Source organism: Cucurbita pepo, chromosome 19, assembly GCF_057944985.1.
Source record: "Cucurbita pepo subsp. pepo isolate OVF chromosome 19, ASM5794498v1, whole genome shotgun sequence".
In the NCBI taxonomy this organism is placed as follows: Eukaryota; Viridiplantae; Streptophyta; class Magnoliopsida; order Cucurbitales; family Cucurbitaceae; genus Cucurbita; species Cucurbita pepo.
In genome coordinates, this window is record NC_141816.1 from 8,831,655 (window position 1) to 8,850,156 (window position 18,502).

At 35.1% G+C, this 18,502-nt stretch overlaps 4 protein-coding genes across 4 annotated transcripts; 1 reads left to right on the top strand and 3 right to left on the bottom strand.

Moving 5' to 3' along the window:
* Positions 1-1,249: 1,249 nt before the first annotated feature.
* LOC111782256 (Subtilisin-like serine endopeptidase family protein) lies at positions 1,250-5,280 on the bottom strand. Its single transcript, XM_023663095.2, has 10 exons — positions 5,190-5,280; positions 4,415-4,512; positions 4,170-4,313; positions 3,974-4,079; positions 3,376-3,883; positions 3,092-3,189; positions 2,369-2,593; positions 2,187-2,295; positions 1,904-2,117; positions 1,250-1,826 (listed from the first exon to the last, which is right to left on the bottom strand). Exons 1-10 carry the CDS (start codon positions 5,267-5,269, stop codon positions 1,282-1,284), a joined length of 2,127 nt encoding a protein of 708 aa, XP_023518863.2. The 5' UTR covers positions 5,270-5,280; the 3' UTR covers positions 1,250-1,281.
* A 1,225-nt stretch (positions 5,281-6,505) lies between these two features.
* LOC111782044 (GDSL esterase/lipase At5g03610) lies at positions 6,506-8,838 on the top strand. The gene is made up of 4 exons (XM_087120288.1): positions 6,506-6,568; positions 6,689-6,889; positions 6,962-7,236; positions 8,257-8,838. Exons 1-4 carry the CDS (start codon positions 6,508-6,510, stop codon positions 8,773-8,775), a joined length of 1,056 nt encoding a protein of 351 aa, XP_086976414.1. The 5' UTR covers positions 6,506-6,507; the 3' UTR covers positions 8,776-8,838.
* A 3,283-nt stretch (positions 8,839-12,121) lies between these two features.
* LOC147786703 (uncharacterized) lies at positions 12,122-13,054 on the bottom strand. The gene has a single exon (XM_087120328.1). The coding sequence runs from the start codon at positions 12,508-12,510 to the stop codon at positions 12,226-12,228; it is 285 nt and encodes a 94-aa protein (XP_086976454.1). The 5' UTR covers positions 12,511-13,054; the 3' UTR covers positions 12,122-12,225.
* A 724-nt stretch (positions 13,055-13,778) lies between these two features.
* On the bottom strand, positions 13,779-16,577 carry URH1 (uridine-ribohydrolase 1). Its single transcript, XM_023663001.2, has 9 exons — positions 15,923-16,577; positions 15,510-15,625; positions 15,322-15,381; positions 15,039-15,221; positions 14,848-14,952; positions 14,599-14,695; positions 14,403-14,510; positions 14,171-14,306; positions 13,779-14,080 (listed from the first exon to the last, which is right to left on the bottom strand). Exons 1-9 carry the CDS (start codon positions 16,005-16,007, stop codon positions 13,972-13,974), a joined length of 999 nt encoding a protein of 332 aa, XP_023518769.2. The 5' UTR covers positions 16,008-16,577; the 3' UTR covers positions 13,779-13,971.
* Positions 16,578-18,502: the final 1,925 nt, after the last annotated feature.

The following is an 18,502-nucleotide window of genomic DNA, read 5'->3' on the forward strand; positions in this document are numbered from 1 at the left end:
CTTTTTTAATATTATTTAGATTTTTTTTTTAATATTATTTAGATTTTTTCTCTGTTATTCAATTTTTTAGTTAGGATTTACTTTTTATACGAAATTATTTATTTATTTTTTAATTTTATTTTAATTTTAATTTTGTTATTTAGATTTTTTAATTTATGATTTACTGTGATTTTTTTTTTTTTTTAATTTTTAATTTTAATATGGTTGAGATGTTGTTATCTACCTCCTTTATTTACTATTTACTCTATTTACTCTTGAATAAGAAATTATTTATAATATTTATTTGCGTCTTATTGTAGGTCGGTCATCTGTTCAATCTGGAATTCCATCTCTTCTTTTGTTTCTGGTACCGGTTTAATTTGAGTTCCTTTGTTCAAATCAATATCTATGTCAAGCTTCCCTCCCCGATTGTCCTATCATGTTCAATTCGTTGTTCTTCTGTCCAATCAAATATCCCGGTCGAGCTGGCTTGGCTAGTACATCAATCGGCATATTGCTTGTTTGGTACACATATCTTTCAATGTCAATCAAGTTCTCGAATTCATTCCCTTGTCTTGCCTTTTGAGCTGAGCTGAGGAAAACATGAATCAATTCCATTTTCTGAGCATATAAAGCCTTAAGAGGCTATAAGTAGGCCGTTTGCTATTGCTAGTTGGGTTGCTAGCCTTTATCCGACTTGACTTCGCTATCGCTCATGACTTGTATTGTGGTCGGCCTAAAAAGTCGTATCCTACCATAAAAGAATGTTGATTATCTAGTGTGTTAAGTTTCGCCAAAAGCAAGCAAGACGAGGTTGCCCCCCTCCCTATCGGTCGAGCTACTTGAACTTTGCTTATTTCTTTTTTTAAGGATGAACGAAGAAAATGAGATTGTTGTTCCACCTCTAAATTAAACTGACTTGTCATAATAATGTCAATCCTAGTAATATCAATGATACTACCACTTCTTAAAACTTGATATAATATGCATGTACTATGTAGATATCAATCCTCTAATGATATCAGTCACCTTATAGCTCAATTAGTAAATCTACAATCCTTTAATGATATCAGTCACTTTATAGCTCAATTTCATATCTATATAGTTGATTTCATATAATTATTTGATTAATCGAGAAACCTAAATTACTAAATTTTTATTAAGTATTTAATAAATTTTTAATCTTTCAAATTTAAATTTATTATTTCTTAGAATATAAATAATTTCATGTATACAATATACTTGAGAATTACTTGTACAAATAAAAAATAAAAAATAAAAAAATATATTTGTTGTAAAAACTTACATTAATAACTGCCTATAGATAAGGATATTGCTTCTAACTACGTGTTTAGAGTCCTTCCATTCAAGTAAAGCTGATAGAATCCGAGTTCCATCTCTCATAGCTTCGCCCTTCACCACAACTTTGAATCTCTTCCTTTCTCCTGCCTTCGCAAAATCTAGACTCTCTGGAAAAACTTTGACAGAGAGACCAACTGGGGAGGATATATTCGCCCTGTACACCGACGCACCGTGCTCGACATGAGTCACGGTCCGATAAAACACCGCCGTAATGGCAGAACCAGGATCTGAGAGCTGTTTGTGCATTGTAGGGTAGTTGAGTCCGTCAGTGCCTTGAGCAGGCTTGATCTTGGAGCAGTTATACTCCTGGCTACCAACAAGTAGGCCAATTGTTGTACTGTTGTAGCCTTCTTTGCAGAGGAAAGATATGTACGAGTCGAGCGAAATGTCGTAAACAAGGCCAGGATGAACTGCCTTGGTTGGGTTTATTTGTCCAGCTCCAGAGCCAAACTCAGCATCCTCGGACTTGATCTTCATTGGAGTTGCTAGAATGAATTGAAAACCCAAATCCTGTCAGGCCTGAACATTGGCTAATGGAAATACGGCTACACACAAGACTTACCGGTGGTCATGAGAGCCGACTTAACAGCAGCCGGAGACCAGTCGGGGTGGAACGACTTAACGTAGGCAGCAGCCGCAGTGGCGTGAGGACAAGCCATGGACGTACCTGCCATTACACTGAACAAGCTATATCTACTGTCTGCAATTTTCCCTGTCAAACTTGACAACTTGGTATAAGCAGCCAAGATATCTATCCCTGGTGCAGCAAGATCAGGCTAACCACAGAAACTCAGTATTTTTGTAAAACATACAGAAACCAAAGAGGCTTTTGTTTTGGGTTATACCTTGAGGATATTTGGGCTGATGAGCTGAGGGCCTCTGGATGAGAAAGAGGCCACGAAAGGAGCAGCAATTTTGACGGTCTTGCTCTTGTAAATGATAGCTCTAGGATCCCTGTGTTCATTGAATCAATATCACTGAAAAGGAGCAGCAATTTTGGGAGTTCCCACACAAAAAAGGAACATACTTGGTGGAGTTGATATAGAGATCGATATATTTGCCAGAGACTGGAGGAATGACAGCTCCAGGGAGAAGCAAAATGGGGGAAGAATCGGTTTGTTCTTCAAGGAGTTCAATGATTCCAGTGCCTCCTAAGGATTCGATGTTGTAATCTGTGGATGTTGTCAAGCAATACACGATTCTTCCTTTCACCTTGCTTTGGCTGAGAGCATCTACGTCACAAGCACTAGCACTGTTTCAAATCAAAGATCACATGTTCAGTTAGCGTTGTGTTTTCATTCTCTACTCGGGGATCATTTAGAAACCAATTTCTAACTTATGGGACGTATTTCATACTGTAACAGCCAAAGTCTAGCACTAGCAGATATTGTGTTCGAGCTTTCCCTTTCAGGCTTCCCCTCAAGGTTTGAGCTTTCCTTTTCGGTCTTCCCCTCAAGGTTTTACAGCCAAAGGCCTTCCCTAGCCGATATTGTCTTCTTTAGGCTTGCCTGACACATCTACTATGGATAGGTTTCCACACCCTTACAAGGAGTGTGTGTTTGCCATTTGTAACAGCCCAAGCCTACCGAACGTGTATTTACCCTTTGTAACAGCCTAAGCTCATAGCTAGCAGATATTGTCCTCTTTAGACTTTCCCTCAAAGTTTTTAAAACTCGTCTACTAGGGAGAGGTTTACACACTATTATAAGGAATGCTTCGTTCCCCTCCCCATGTGGGATCTCACACATACCTTGCGTTCCCTAGGATTGTGCCATTGTTGGATGCTTTAGCCCCGCTCGTAAGAGAGTACATTTGATTCTTGGGCGAGAAAGTGTTGATGGAGAATCCCTGCCAAATTTTATGTAATTTTCACTTCACATAAATATTATATTTCATTCATAATGGGTTATATATACTGAAAGTAATAACATGTTCTTCAAGTAAAAACATGAGAATCTTATATCTAAAATGTAGTGTTTTTCATTATCCGTTCATCAAAAGCTGAAAAGTAAACAAAAAAAGAGAGAGACTTACAGTAAATTTCTTGCCATTCCCGAGTTTGAAAGCAGTGGCAAATCGCCTATCAATGCCGGTTGCAGCTACGGTCATAATCCAGGGAGCCACATTCTCAACGGTGGACAATTCAGGGCCATCGTTGCCGGCGGCGCAGGACGTTAAAATACCCTTCTTCATAGCATGAAAAGCCCCAATTGCGTGGCTGTCCCTGAAGAAATCCACAGCCACCGAGCCAATGGAGACGGAAATGAAATCAACACCATCAGCAATGGCCTCATCGAAGCCTGCAAGGACATCCATATCGCTACAGAAAATACTCCAGCACACTTTGTACACTGCAATTCGAGCAGAAGGCACACCACCGCGTGCAGTCCCTTTGCCCAGGCCATACAAACTCGCCCCCTCCACCGCCGAGCCTGCTACAGTCGACGCCGTGTGAGAGCCATGCCCCTCCGTGTCGGCCACACTCGTCTCTGTAAATTGGCTTACATTGTCCAGATCGAAGTAATTAGCACCGATCACTTTGCTGTTTCATTATCAATTCATCCAATTAACAATAGAACAATCAATTAATAAGGCATCGAATTAACAAGAAAAATCAATAGTAAATAGATACTTGTTGCAGGCGGTGAAATTAGGTCCGGTGACGCATCGACCCTTCCATTTAGCGGGAGGCGGACCGTAGCCTTCATCGCTGAAACTAGGGCTATTTATCCAAATCCCTAAACAGAACATCAAACAAATCAACATTATGAATCGATTAATTCTAGGGTTTGTACGAATTTATAAGCGAATTAAACACAAACACAGACCAGTATCCAAAACGGCGACAATGATATTAGATTCGATTTTAGGGTTCCGTTTGGAGCGGCGATTGAGACCCAGAAAGTCCCACGATCTGGTGGTCACGACTCGGTGCTTCCTGCTCGGGAACACCGACACCACGCCCTCCACATCTGGTTCTCACAAAATCACAGTTACTAAAACGACATGGAATGAAGGAATCACAGAGCTATTTGGATTGTAAAACGACATGGAATATATGATGTTGATTTACTTGAGAGCTTGGCGGCTTCGTGAGGCAACAATCTGGCGGCGAATCCATTGAAGCTCCTTCCATAGCTGTGGATCTTCGACTCTCGAGCTTTGTTTTCACTAACTCATACAAATGGATGGAGAGATTGGTTAATTAGTAAATTATTCTTTATTCAATTTTCTTTTTTTTTTTTAATAGGATCTTTTTCTCTAAAGAATAATAATCCAAATCCTTCCTTAATAAGATCCATATGAATCTAACCCGCCCGAGACTAGTCCATGGGAACTAGTTTGGAACAGGGTGGAAAATCTCGGTTAAATAGAAAATAGGAAAGGAAGTGAAGAGAGATTTCTGATTGTGAAACCGAAACAATATTCCATGTTCTTGCCCTTGACTTCGTCAAATTCCCGTCTAGCTCCTGCTATATGCATGTGTGGAATCCTATGCAATCAATTTAAATTTGAATTTTTAGAAATTATGTTGAATATTATATTATATTTTTATCCGTGAAAATATTATTGAATTTATTAGTTTTTTTTTTTTTAGAGAAATTATTTATTAAAAAAGCTTTCAAATTAATATCTTTTTAAAAAATATATGTAATTTGATCCCATAAATTTTTTCTGAGGATGGGGATAAGAGGGGAAAAGACTTCTTTGTCCTTATTCCGCTCCGTGGCCATTTTTAGGTTGCAGATTAAGATGATACAAAAGTGGTTTAGAAGAAGAAAAAAAAAACGCCATTAACAAAAGATAGAAATATCAATAAAGTGAAAAAAAAAGGTAGTGAAACGTACTCTCCAATGGTGTCCAATAGAAGGTTGTGATGGTCGTCTACCACCGTAGTCGACAAAGTTCCCGCGGGCATGTCGCCCATATAAACAATATAAGGCTGTGAAAAATTAACATTTAGAAATGAAAAATTATTCCATGAAACTGTTACTCTACGATTGATCATATTATTATTATATTACCTTTCTTTCGTGGTGGTTCGAGCCATGGATCATAAACGAGGCCACGAGCCAAAAAAGTAATACAAGTACAAACCGAAGCTCGTGCAGCCTCATTTGGGTATTATTCTAAACCGACACAAAATTTTAATGTCGGAAATTGAATGTTTTGTGGGGTTAAATATTCATATGAGAAGGGAAGAAATTCGAAACAAAAGGCTCTAATTTTGACCGTCGGTTTAGAGAGGATATAAATAGTCTTTTAAGACAATTTAGAGGTTAGATTCTGGTTTTTTAGTTATTAATTCTGGTTTTTTAGTTATCAGTTAATAATGTTTTTTCTAATTTTATACTCAAATCAAACAAAATCAACCCTTTTTCTATTTTCATTTAAAATAGAGTTTAGAAAAATATGACCCAAAAAAAAATTATTATGCACTCTCATGAGTATACCAATTTACAAAAATATATTAGTCGTTATTATTATTACGACGGTTGAAGATTGTTGGGAGAGAATCTCACATTAATTAATTAAGAAATACATTTTTATTGGTACGAGGTCTTTTGAGAAACTAAAAGTAAAATCACTAGAGCTTATACTCAAAGTGGACAATATCGTACTATTAAAGAGGTTCATGATTTCTAATAATGACTCATTGAGATGATATCTTATGGTGTTCGTTTCTTATAAACATGTGAAAGCTTCTCCCTAGTAGACGCGTTTTAAAATCGTGAGATTAACGACAAAACGTAACAAATCAAAATGGACAATAGTTACTAGTAATGGTCCTGAACTGTTACAATGGTCAGGGAACATAATAATTGGCCGTTTGATTTATAAAATAATAATATCTATGAAAAAGTCAATTTAGGCATTATAGCTCACGTTGGTGTGCCCACGTGGATGAACCCATATTTCGAGAGAATGAATGATTATTATTATTATTATATTAATGAAACATTTAATATTATAAACGTGCTTTCAAAAATCCATTTTTTTTTAATTTGAAGCCACCAAAAGCACATAATAATACTAAAAGAAAAATTAACTTTTTATTACATTCAACCGTTCAACGGTTCAACCGTATGCGGTTGGACCGCCCATCTCTTAAACCACTATATATAGATAGCCATGGAAGCCATTAAAGCACGATATCAAGCACTCATGGAGTCAAGGAAGCTTGTGTTTCCACTTCTCTCTCTCTTCGTTTTCTCTCTCCTCTTAGGTTAATTCGTTTTTTTTTTTTTTTTTTTTTTTGTTGGAATATATTATTTATATAACTGTAATTCGGACTTTCAATCTTACTTCTGACGTGGGGTTGGTTTGATTTGATATGATTTGTCAGGGCAAGGATCGGGTCGTCGCCATGTTGATTATCGCTTTAATTCTCGGCCGACCAAGCTGTTCGTGTTCGGAGATTCGTATGTCGACACCGGCAACATTAAGGCCAGTACTTCCAGCTCCCGGAATTTCCCTTATGGAATTACATTTCCCGGCGTACCTTCCGGTCGTTTCTCCGATGGTCGTGTTTTGACCGATTTCTTCGGTAACCAGTCTCTTTGTGTCTGTGTCTGTTTGTTGTTAAGGTTGTTTTTTTGATATGAAAAACATGTTGTAGCTAACTATCTTGAGCTGAAGTCACCGGAGACCTTTAGTGGATGGCGGAAGGGTGGAAGGAAAGGCCCTAAATATGGGATGAACTTTGCTTTTGGAGGAACTGGCGTGTTCGACACGTCGTTTCCTTTCCCGAACATGACGACCCAGATCGATTTCTTTCAAGGTCTTGTTGCTAATAACATATTTGCTCCAAAACATGTCGGTTCTTCTGTTGCTCTTGTCTCCCCATCCGGCAATGATTATTCCTTTTATCAAGAGAGAGATGGATCTATTGAGGTAACTTCTTCAACTATCAACACTAACCATACACACAGGGCGGGACGGAGACGGGGATGCTCGGTCCCCATCTCCACCTCTTGTTTCATTCTCTATTCTTGCAAATTTTTCATTTATATTCGTCGGGATTACGAAAGTGATTCTCCGTGATGAATTTTTCCCAATTTTTAATATTTGTTTTAAAGAACTTTTTTGTTGGATAATTTTCATTTTTAACTTATTTTCTGTGAAATCCGACGTTGGTTGGAGAAGAGGGGTGTGGAAACTTCTCCCGAACAATACGTTTTAAAACTGTGAGGTTGATGATGATACGTAACGGACCAAAGTGGACAATATCTATTAGGGGCGGTTACAAATGGTATCAGAGTCAGACATTGGTCTATGTGCTAGCGAAGACGCTGGCCCCTAAGGGGGTAGATTGTGAGATCTCACATCGGTTGGGGAGGAAAACGAAACATTCCTTATAGAGATGTGGAAACATCTCCCCAATCCAAAATCGGTTGAAGAGAGAAACGGAACATTGCTTATAAGGATGTGGAAACCTCTCTCTAATAGATGCGTTTTAAAACCGTGAGACTGACGATGATACATAATGGACAAAAACGGACAATATCTATTAGTCGATAAAATTGGACGGTTACAAATGGTATCAAAGCCAACCAGACATTGGGTTGTGTGTGCCAGAAAGGACGCTAGTCCCCAAAGAAGGTGGATTGTGAGATCCCACATTGGTTGGAAAGAGGAACGAAAACATAAACCTCTTCCTAACAAACGCGTTTTAAAACCGTAAGGTTGACAGCGTTACTTAATGAGCAAAAGTGGACAATATCTGCTAGCGGTGGACTTCAACTGTTATATTAAAAATTGATATTATACATTAGTGGGGTAGGGCAGGGTCGAGATGAAGACAGAGAATATAATTTCCCGTTCATGACTCCATTCAGCTAACACGAAAAAATTTATCATTGCTCCCTCTCTTATTCTCCGCGCTCTAACACACTATTATTATTGTTATTATAGGGACTCCAACCCTTCATTATCTCAGTAGTGAACCAAATTGCTGTAAATTTGAAGCGCATCCACAGCTTGGGAGTGAAAAAAATAGTGGTGTTAGGGTTAGGGCCAGTGGGATGTCTTCCTCAGCCAACAGCCAACTCATCATTCAAGCACTGCAATGCAACCTCGAATTCAATGGCTAAAGTTCACAACCTTTTATTAAAGCAAGCTGTGGAGAAACTAAACAAGGAAACAAAGGGTTCTCCGTTCATCATTTTCGACGTCTACAACGCAATCTTGTCCATCATCCGAAACAAAGGGAACCCTAAAGCTAGGGCAAGATTCGAGACGCCATTGAAGCCATGTTGTTTTGGAGTAAGCAGTGAGTTTTCGTGCGGGAGCGTCGATGAAAAGGGCAAAAAAATGTACACTTTGTGCAAACGCCCTAAATCGGCCTTGTTTTGGGACTCGGTGCACCCTACTCAACAGGGCTGGTTCGCAACTTTTAGCTCTTTGGCATCGTCTCTCAAATATCATCTTTGAATTTGTTCTTGCTGTTCAATGTATTTTTATTGAAATTAATAAAGTGGGTTGGTTGGGTTAGTGACCCGAGTAACTCAAATAAAATTTACAATCCAATCCAACCTATCTTCTCATAAATCTCAAATATCATACGTTTACGAGTTACAATTCATCACTGATATCAGTTACAAACGTCAAATATTCATAATTTTCATAATATTCTTAAAAGTAGGGTAAAGGTGGGTTGGATTGTAACCCTATTTTCGGATTGGTTGGATTAACATGAGCAAAAAAAAATGTCAACCTGTAAACCAACCCGAGTTTTTTCATTTTTCAAAGGTTCAACCCAGCTCAAACTGAAAAAAACCTAATCCAACTCAATCTTTATGATTCGAGTTGGTCGAGTTATTGAATCATATGAACACCCTACCATAAATTAAAATGATATCATAACCCCTCATGAAAGCTCGCATGATCTGGATCTACGAAGAAAGAACCGACACAAATGACAAAGCTTAATTAAGCAAACACTTCTACATCTAGATATTAATATTCCTTCTAATGTACTCCATGCATATAAGTTCAAAAATACTTTATATTTTTTATTAATATACTTAAAAAAACATAAAATATTTAATACCATATGATTAAGCTTTTTTTAAAAATAAAAAAAAAGATTATTCCACTATGCAATTAAAAATTATAGAAAAATATATTCTCCATCCACATACATATATATATATATAATACATATATATATATATATATATATATATATATATATATATATATATATATTCACATTTTTCACCCATTTAATTTTTTAAATTTATTTTGATCTTATGACAAAGTTGTATGTCCTAGGAGATTCGTATGTTGATACCGACAATTTGTATTATTTAAATATTTTTATATTATATTTATATTGTCGGTTGTTTCTCTGATGACCTGGTTTAACCAATTTTACTTGTTTCTATGTATTTTAAAAAGTCAAAAACATAATCGAAGAAAAAGAAGAAAGTTGAAAAAAGTTTATGTTTGTCGATTTGGTTGGTAGGTGAAATATGAAACACGATCTTCTGATTTTAAACCATTATTAATAAACATAATATTTTATATTTAAAAAAAAACTATTTTTTTTTTATCTACATAAATTCATTCATTTCAATAAAATAAAATTCATATTTAAAAAAAAAAGTATAATATTGTTTTTCTTAATTTTGTATTATACATATTTAAAATTTACCTAAATTTATAGTCAAAGTTGAAATTAAAAGTTAGGGTTAAAAAATGATTTTTTTATATATATATATTTTAATTGTTGGTCACTTATAAAATTATTATTATATTTATTTATTATTATTTGGAATTTGCTTTTTTGATTAGAATTCTATAAATTATATTATAAGAGATCTTTTAAACAAATTGTATGTAATATTCAATGTCACATCTCACCGACTTCATGTCCCACATGCTGATATTCAATACATTAGATTATAATTAATTATTCAAATCTCGTTTTAAAATATTTAATTTTTTAAATTCCTAAAATTATATTTAAATTATTATAATTTTTTCAAAAATGAAAAAGAAATATATTTTTTTAAATATTTACTTTAGATTTTGAATATATATATTTTTATTAATTTAATCTTTAAATAATACGAAACGAAAAGCTAATAAAATATTTACACGTGTATTTTATTGCATTCTTTAAAAAAAAAAAACTAAGCAAATTTTAATTTTTTTTATCTATTATTTCCTACCCGTCTTAGGAACTTTTTTCGCCTTTAAAATAGGGTCGTTAACTCGATCTGAAAAGTTATTTTCTCGTTTTAGTATCATACTGTATCCTCTAAAGATTGACCTAAGTTTAAAATATTAAAGAAAAAAAAATATTTACTCGTGTCGATAAGACCTTACAACTTCAACCCTGTCGAGAAGACTCTCATGGAGGCACTTAAATCATTATGTGAATAACCTAAATTTCTTTCGATCTTTTTCAACGAATTAGTAAGAAAAGCTCAAGTTTCATGAATCTTACACATATGTTGGTAAAAATATGAAACTTATGCATTTTCGCTTCCGGACCATTTTGGTGTCAAATTCCAAGTATATTTTACTTGACCATTTTGGTGTGTGTGAATTAGTTTATTTTTATTTTGCCAATTAGTTTATTTTTCTACAATTTTAGTAGACTATTTAATTGAATTTTAACTTTATCTTATTATTAATTAATTAATTAATTAATTAATTAATATATTTAATAAAATATTAATAAATAATTTATTATGTTAATATATGTTATTCTTGATTTAAGCAAATATAACCCTATTTGTTTATAATAATAGAGTAGTTTAGTCTATTAGCATTATGATAATAATAAGTATAAATTTAATTTAAATATATTTATAAAAATTAAATAAAAAAAATAAAGAGAAAATAGAAATAGGAGAGAGAAAGAAAAAAAGATTTATATAAACAACTAAAAGTTAAAAGTGGTGGTTGATAGAAACTGTCATGATTGGACAAGATTCTCTATTTATATATTTTTTTAAAAAATAAAATAGACAGAAATGTGATGGATAATCTTTTTTTTTTTTTTTTTTTTTTTTTTTTAATTTCTGAAAAGGCGGTGGATAATCTTTTAAAAATTTACACAAAAGACGTTCTTCTTAAATAATTTTAAATAAAAGTTTAATATTGGAGATTTTTTTCAAACAAATTTTATTTATTATAACATGTGTGCCTCATCTTTCTTTGTTTATTTAAAACATTTGTTAATAATAATAATAATAATAATGATAGGACAAGATAATTAAATAGGGTAAGAGCTCATTCATGAATTAACTTTGTTTTAAAACTCGGTGCATCATACAAGAGAGAGTCGGCTTCCAGCATTTTAATAGACATGATTTTGACAAGTGGTTATTCAATCTTTGGGAATTTTTGTCTAGTATTCAATTGATACATGATTTTAATTTTAGAGTTGCATACTAAAGCTCATGTCATAACCCTGACTCTGAAGGCTATGGCTCGGAGTCTTAATTGGCTCTCTTGGAACTTGTATCTGATACTCATGACAATTCATTGCTCCTAATCTGTGAGATTTCACATCGGTTGGAAAGAGAAACAAAACATTCTTTACAAAACAGTGGAAACCTCTCCCTAGCATAGGCGTTTTAAAAACCTTTGAGTGAGAGCCCAGAAAAGATAATATCAACAGTGGGCTTGGGCCTTTATTATTACATAGTATCATTTTGCATTATCTTGCAAATTAATTTCAATTTAGTTTAACTAAGACATTGACCATTCAACAAACGTTTTAAAATCGAAATTAGGCTTACCATATATATTTACAAGATGGACAAAATTGCAGCAGTTGCAATGAATATATATATACACGCCCAGTCTCAAAACTTGTTAAAACAAAACAATGAAACATCGAGCGAAGAACAAAAACGCAAGAATTCAACCGAGACGAATGCCATCGACAAAACGATAAAGAAAGGGAGTGATCTTGATGACCAGACCAGGAAAAACATCATCAACATCATTAATATGAGGATTGTGTTCAAAAATGAAAGGATCTCCACACTTTTCACTAATGCTCTGCAAAGTGTCTCCTTCACGAACAACATATATCTCATCACACCCCATGAATACCTCTTGGCTGTTGCAGCACCATAAGCACCACCAGCTCAATACCAAAACCAGAACCAAAAACCCCCTCCTCGATGATGATCTCTTGGCCATTGTTCTTGATTTTGAAGTTATTTTTGTTTTGGGTAATATATATATATAAGTGATTGAAAGGTAGTTGGAGTGGGTGATTTAAGTTGAAAGGTTCCTTCAAAGAAGTAGGTGGGGGTATGTGATCAGCCCAAGGGGGTTTGAGGAGTAGAAACTAAGTGTGGTTGGTTCAACTGCCTTCTTAAATGGGAGGCTTCTTGCTTCCCCAATATTTCAAATGGTTTAATCATTCAAATATACATCTACATTTGTTTCGTTTTAGCTCTTGAAGTTCCAACTTTTTCAACCATTTATGGTTTCGCCAATGGGTCGTTTTAAGTGTCGTTTGTTTTCGTGGTTGTTTCATGATTTGGATTAGGTATTTCTAGTTGTTTTTGGTTAGATAATCGAACCAACTACCCATATAATCTCAGCATAAAAACCAGCTAACCATCATTTTCTTGTTTCTTAATCAACAACATAAATTCTGCAGAGGTTGGTATGTTGGAGGTTCAAAGATGGCTCCTATTATCATCAACGAGGGGAAGTTTTCTTCCTCGGAACTTTAAATTATTGCCAGCATATATTGTCCTTTTGGGCTTTCCCCTACCGGCTTCCCCTCTCATGGTTTTACACCCTTATATTATAAGGAATATTTTGTTCCCCTCTCCAACCAATGTGGGATCTCACAATCCACCCCCTTAAGGGCTCAACGTCCTCACTGACACACCGTGTTTGGCTCTAAGGCCATTTGTAACAACCCAAACCCACCGCTAGCAAATATTGTATTCTTTGAGTTTTCCCTTCCAAGCTTCTCTTCAACGTTTTAAAACACGTCCGCTAGGGAGAGATTTCCACATTCTTATAAAGAGTGTTTCTTTCCCCTCTCCAACAGATGTGGGATCTCACAATCCACCCCCCTTGAAGACCCAGCGTCCTCGCTGGCATACCGCTCGGTGTTTGGCTATGATATCATTTGTAACAGCCCAAACCTAGCCCAGTAGATATTGTCCTCTTTAAGCTTTCCCTACCGGGCTTCCCCTCAACGTTTTAAAACGTGTCCGCTAGAGAGGTTTCCACATTCTTATAAGGAATGTTTTGTTCTCTTCTCCAACCGATGTGAGATCTCACATTCTCAGTCATACTAATATCTTGGGTAGGTACAACTAGTCAAGGTGTATTCATTCAACTAAAAGAATATAGTTCAACTAGTCAAGGCGTATGCATTCAACTAAAAGAACTTCACGATCGTAACAAGTAGCCGTAGCTTCAGATTTAGAAAATGATAATAATAATGAAAAAGCAAGAAATTTCTGATGAACAACTAAATTTATGTTCAAATATCCACAAGAGAAAGTGGAGGTTCATCAATTTCAGATTTCAGTTTATTTATATAAGCTCTTCAACTATCTGAAAATGAGAGTGCGAGAAAGAAAAAGAAAGAACAGCAGACGAAGACTGCTTTCATTAAGACATATCAAACACTCACGGTTTCATCAATAGCTCCTTGACGTAATTGGTGACTTCATCTACCTTGACAGTCCAAGCAACAGAAACAGGGGAGTAACCTGACCATGGGTTGTCGGAATTCCATCTGCAAGACACGTTACAGACAGCGGGGAAGGGATTATGAACGAAAACCGCAGAAAAATTTGGCAAAAAAGTTGTGCAGTTATGAACATACTTCTTAATTCCTTGATCCATCAATGTATGACCTACACTGATGCCCTGAGTTTCAACCCTCACAACACCAGACTTGTACGTGAAGAGATCGGGACGAACTAAAGCCACGAACGAAACAGGGTCGTGGAGAAAAATGCCTGAACACAAACTTAGAATGGTCATTCAAATGGGATCTACACATAACTCGTAATAGTGCTTAGATTTGGTGTTTTTTGTTCACGAGTTCTGATTACCATAGACCCCGTCGGACTTGACGTGCCAATCTCGGTAGAATTTGCACATGTCGCATAGGACTTGAGCATGTTTTCCCTTGGATTCCCTTATTTCAAGGAGGTCCTCATCTGCAAACATAGATATCATTTCCATTACATTGATTCTCATATCATTTGAGACGAACAAACAAATGAAGCGTGACGAAGAGAACGCTACCAGTAAGTTGAACTTGTGTGGTGATGTTTATTCCAATAATAACAATGTTTGCTCCACATGTGAATACACAATCTGCTGCTTCTGGATCTCCATAAATCTGCAAGAGATTTCACAATTCACTAACTGGTTATCTCGCGATTGGTACTAAATGCAGCTAATTTAACTCGGAGAACGTGGCAAAGAACATAAGAAACGTTCGGAGCAGCCCCGTTAAATCTGGCTGGTTTTGAAAGGAAAACAACAACTCACATTTGCTTCAGCAGCAGGATTTACGTTCCCTAACGAAAAGAAGGCACCGCCAAGAATGACAAGCCTCTTCACCTTGCTCGCAAAGGTAGAGTCCATTTTGATTGCCTGATGGTAAATATACAAGAAATATAACCTTGAAACACACAAGGAAGCAATCTCAAAGAAGAATGAAATAGAACATAGAAACTTACCTGAGCCAAGTTTGTGAGAGGACCAAGAGCAAGTATAGACACTTCACCGGGGTACTGAGAGACCGTGTCGACTAAAAATTCAGCAGCAGACTTTTCAACTTTTTTCGAACTTGGGGATGGTAGAATTACATTCCCGAGTCCATTAGAACCATGAACAAAGTCAGCAACACGAGGCGTTCCACCCTTTTCCACCACAAAAAGAAGACTTAGCAAATCATACAAACTCCCTCAAACAGTCTTGAGTCTACACTCCACACATATACCAAAAGCTAAAAGAATTTACCTTCAGAGGCTCGGGGCTGCCTTCAGCCACAGGAACATCCGAACGGCCTGCCATCTCACACTATCTTTTCGGAACATCAGAAAGATTCATTGATCATGAACACACTCCAAAAGAGAACGAAGTCCAGCAAATACGAAAAAGAAACGTTCAATTCGAAAACAAGAACATCAGCTAAAACAATTGCATACCAGAAGCAAGGCATTGTGTGTAGCACATTCAACTAAGACATTGCCAAAAACTGTCGTTAATCCCAAGACCTCCAACTCCGGACTTCGAAATGCCATGAAGATAGCCATGGCATCATCTGTCAATCCAAGATCCCTCAATTCATAACCAATTCAAAGTGCATACAAACATTCATACACAAATACAGAACAAATCCAAAGAAAATATGATCAAATCCTCAGACAGCTTAAACCAGAGGTTCCATATCAGATATACACAAACTATAGCAGAAAAATCTCATGTATGCACTAAAGATTCGGGAAAAACTAATGAACTTTTGATCATCATATCAATTAGAGCCCCAACGAAAAGAACAGAAATCCAAACAAAATCAAATATAACAGTAAAAGAATGGCCAAAAGAACAAAAAACTCACCGATTCCAGGGTCGGTGTCGATAATGAGCTTCTCCGGCTTGGCAAAAGAACCCAAAAGGCCGGATGCATCATTCAAATCCGCCATATCCGATTCTAAAACAAGGGAAATTCCACAGATGGTAATAACAGATCAAGACAATCGGGGATAATGGGGTCGAAATCAAAAGGGATTATAGGGTTCAAATCAAAATTTTCTTCAGAAGAATTTATGAGAAATGTGAAGAAGAAGACGATGGATCGAACGTGAACGTAAGTAACTCGATAAAGAAAGCTTATATAATAGACAATGGTGGCTTGGTTGAAGTGGGTTTTGGTTAGGTGGAAGATGACGAGGACGCAAAAAGGCGGGCGAAGGATGGAGACAAGGACGTGGTTAACAATGGCGAAAGATCCGATTAAAGGTCCCAATAACTGGGAATTTGGATCGGAGATTGCTATGAAAAGGGAACCCCAAAAGCCACAGAATCTGCTTCTGATCGTCCCCTTTTCGAACAGATCCCTTCTCGCCGAGTTTTAAGATCGAATTAACTCGCTCAGTTCTTGATCTGGATGGATAACTCCGCTTTCAAATATCGAATCCGCCCCTCTTGGTCAAAACAAACCTTTCTTCACATGAAATTTATCCAAACCAACTCCTCACGCTCGAAGCAACTGTGTGGAATTTTAGATAATACCCAATTTTGATTCTCTTTTTGCAAATCATTTTTTTTTTTTTTTTTTTTTTTTTAACCATCGTAGCTCATTTCGTAACAAACCTCCGATGAGCTGGATTAAATCCATTTATTTATTTTTAATTATTTATAAAAAATTATTCGTACTTAAATCCTATAAAATTTTAATATCAAATTTTCGTGAGTCACGATCAATCTCTAATATTTATTATTTTTTTAATTATTTTAAAAAATTTATACAGTACATATATCTTATAAAATTATAATATCAAATTTTCGTGGATCACAGTGAAAAGTTAATATTTGTTAAATACATTAAAATATTTTTAATAATTTAAAAAATAAAATTGAGTTGTAAATTTCATATTTAAATGGTTCGGGTTGACCAAACTAAAAATTTCTAAACTCATTAAATTAATAATTATTGTAATTAAGTCTATTTTTAAGCACACAAAAATAATTAAAAACCTCTAAAGTTTAGTCAAAATTCAAACTATACGTGTATTATTTTATAATTTTTAAAATATTTGAACCCTTGATGCATTTTAATTGATTTTTTAAAAAATATTTATGTATTTTGTAAAATTTATAAATTATATATATTGGTATTTAAAATTATTTTTTAATTATAAATATCCGATGAATTGATTTGACCGAATATTATACTTTGAATCGATCAAATTTGACTTTTATGTGGCTCTACTCATAATCGAGTCATTCTAATATTTTAATTATTAAATTTTTGTATTTACTTTATAAAATATTTCAAAACTATATTTTAAATCTAATTTATTTTTTATAAAGTGAAATTTGATAAATTAATAAACGCTATGTTAATAAAAAAATATTATTCAACTTTGCATTTTTGTCAACAATACCTTCAAAGTTTGGTTGTTTTTTTATGAAAACCATTATTACTTAATTTAAAAAATATTTAAAAATATTTTTGAAATGCTATTAAAAATTTATTAATTTATTAATTTATTAATTGACAAATGAATAAAGATTAATTAATTTTATTATTTTATTTAATCAGTATTATAAAAACTTTTCTTTTTTTTCTTACAAAATTCAACCATATACGAGTTCAAAGAATAAGAATAAGAATAATCCGTGCAAGTCATTTTTAAAGATCGAAATTTGGAATCTCTATGTCGAGAATAGAGTTGACCATGGGGTGGGGCAAATACTTAGGAGTTTTTCCTGTCCCGCCAGCTATTTTATTCTCTATTCGTGCGAAAATTTCCATTTATTTTTGTGGGGATTGGGGTGGGGACGAGTAGTGTCACAATTGCGGTTTCTAGATAGTGGATTTGGCGATTGTTCGGCACCTACTCTCAACACTGAGTGGGTCAAGCCTACTTCGAATTACGTTGCTTGCGGTCAGGCATCGTGAATACAAACATTGGATCTCGATTTCGAGAGAAGATTTTAGAAAGTGGGGGAGAGAGGTTTTAGAAAGAGAGTTTTGAAAGCAAGAGGAATGTAAGCAAAAAGGCAACAACAGTAGCTCACTCCATACAACTATCGAGTAAGGAGAAGTTGACAACTAGTTGTGTTCCTCTATACTATATTTTGAGGCATTTCATGTCTATCAAGCATAGTCATGACATCGTTGAAACGTCATACTCTTAAAAGAAAGCAGAAAAGAAATAATACAACATGAAAGCGGTCAAAAAAAGCAATAAAGTAGTACAAGGCAAAGGTTTCGGCGTGTTACGGGCATGCGGCGATGAACAACATTCCTTAGACAGGCAAGTATAACCGTGTCACAAGAAAATGTTTTGGGCTCAATATGATTAGATAGCTATCAATCATCTGCTGCACGTGAAACCACATGGCCTTTTCTTCACCCACAGACACACACATACACACAATAAACCTGAAACGAATCGATATGCATGCCGCC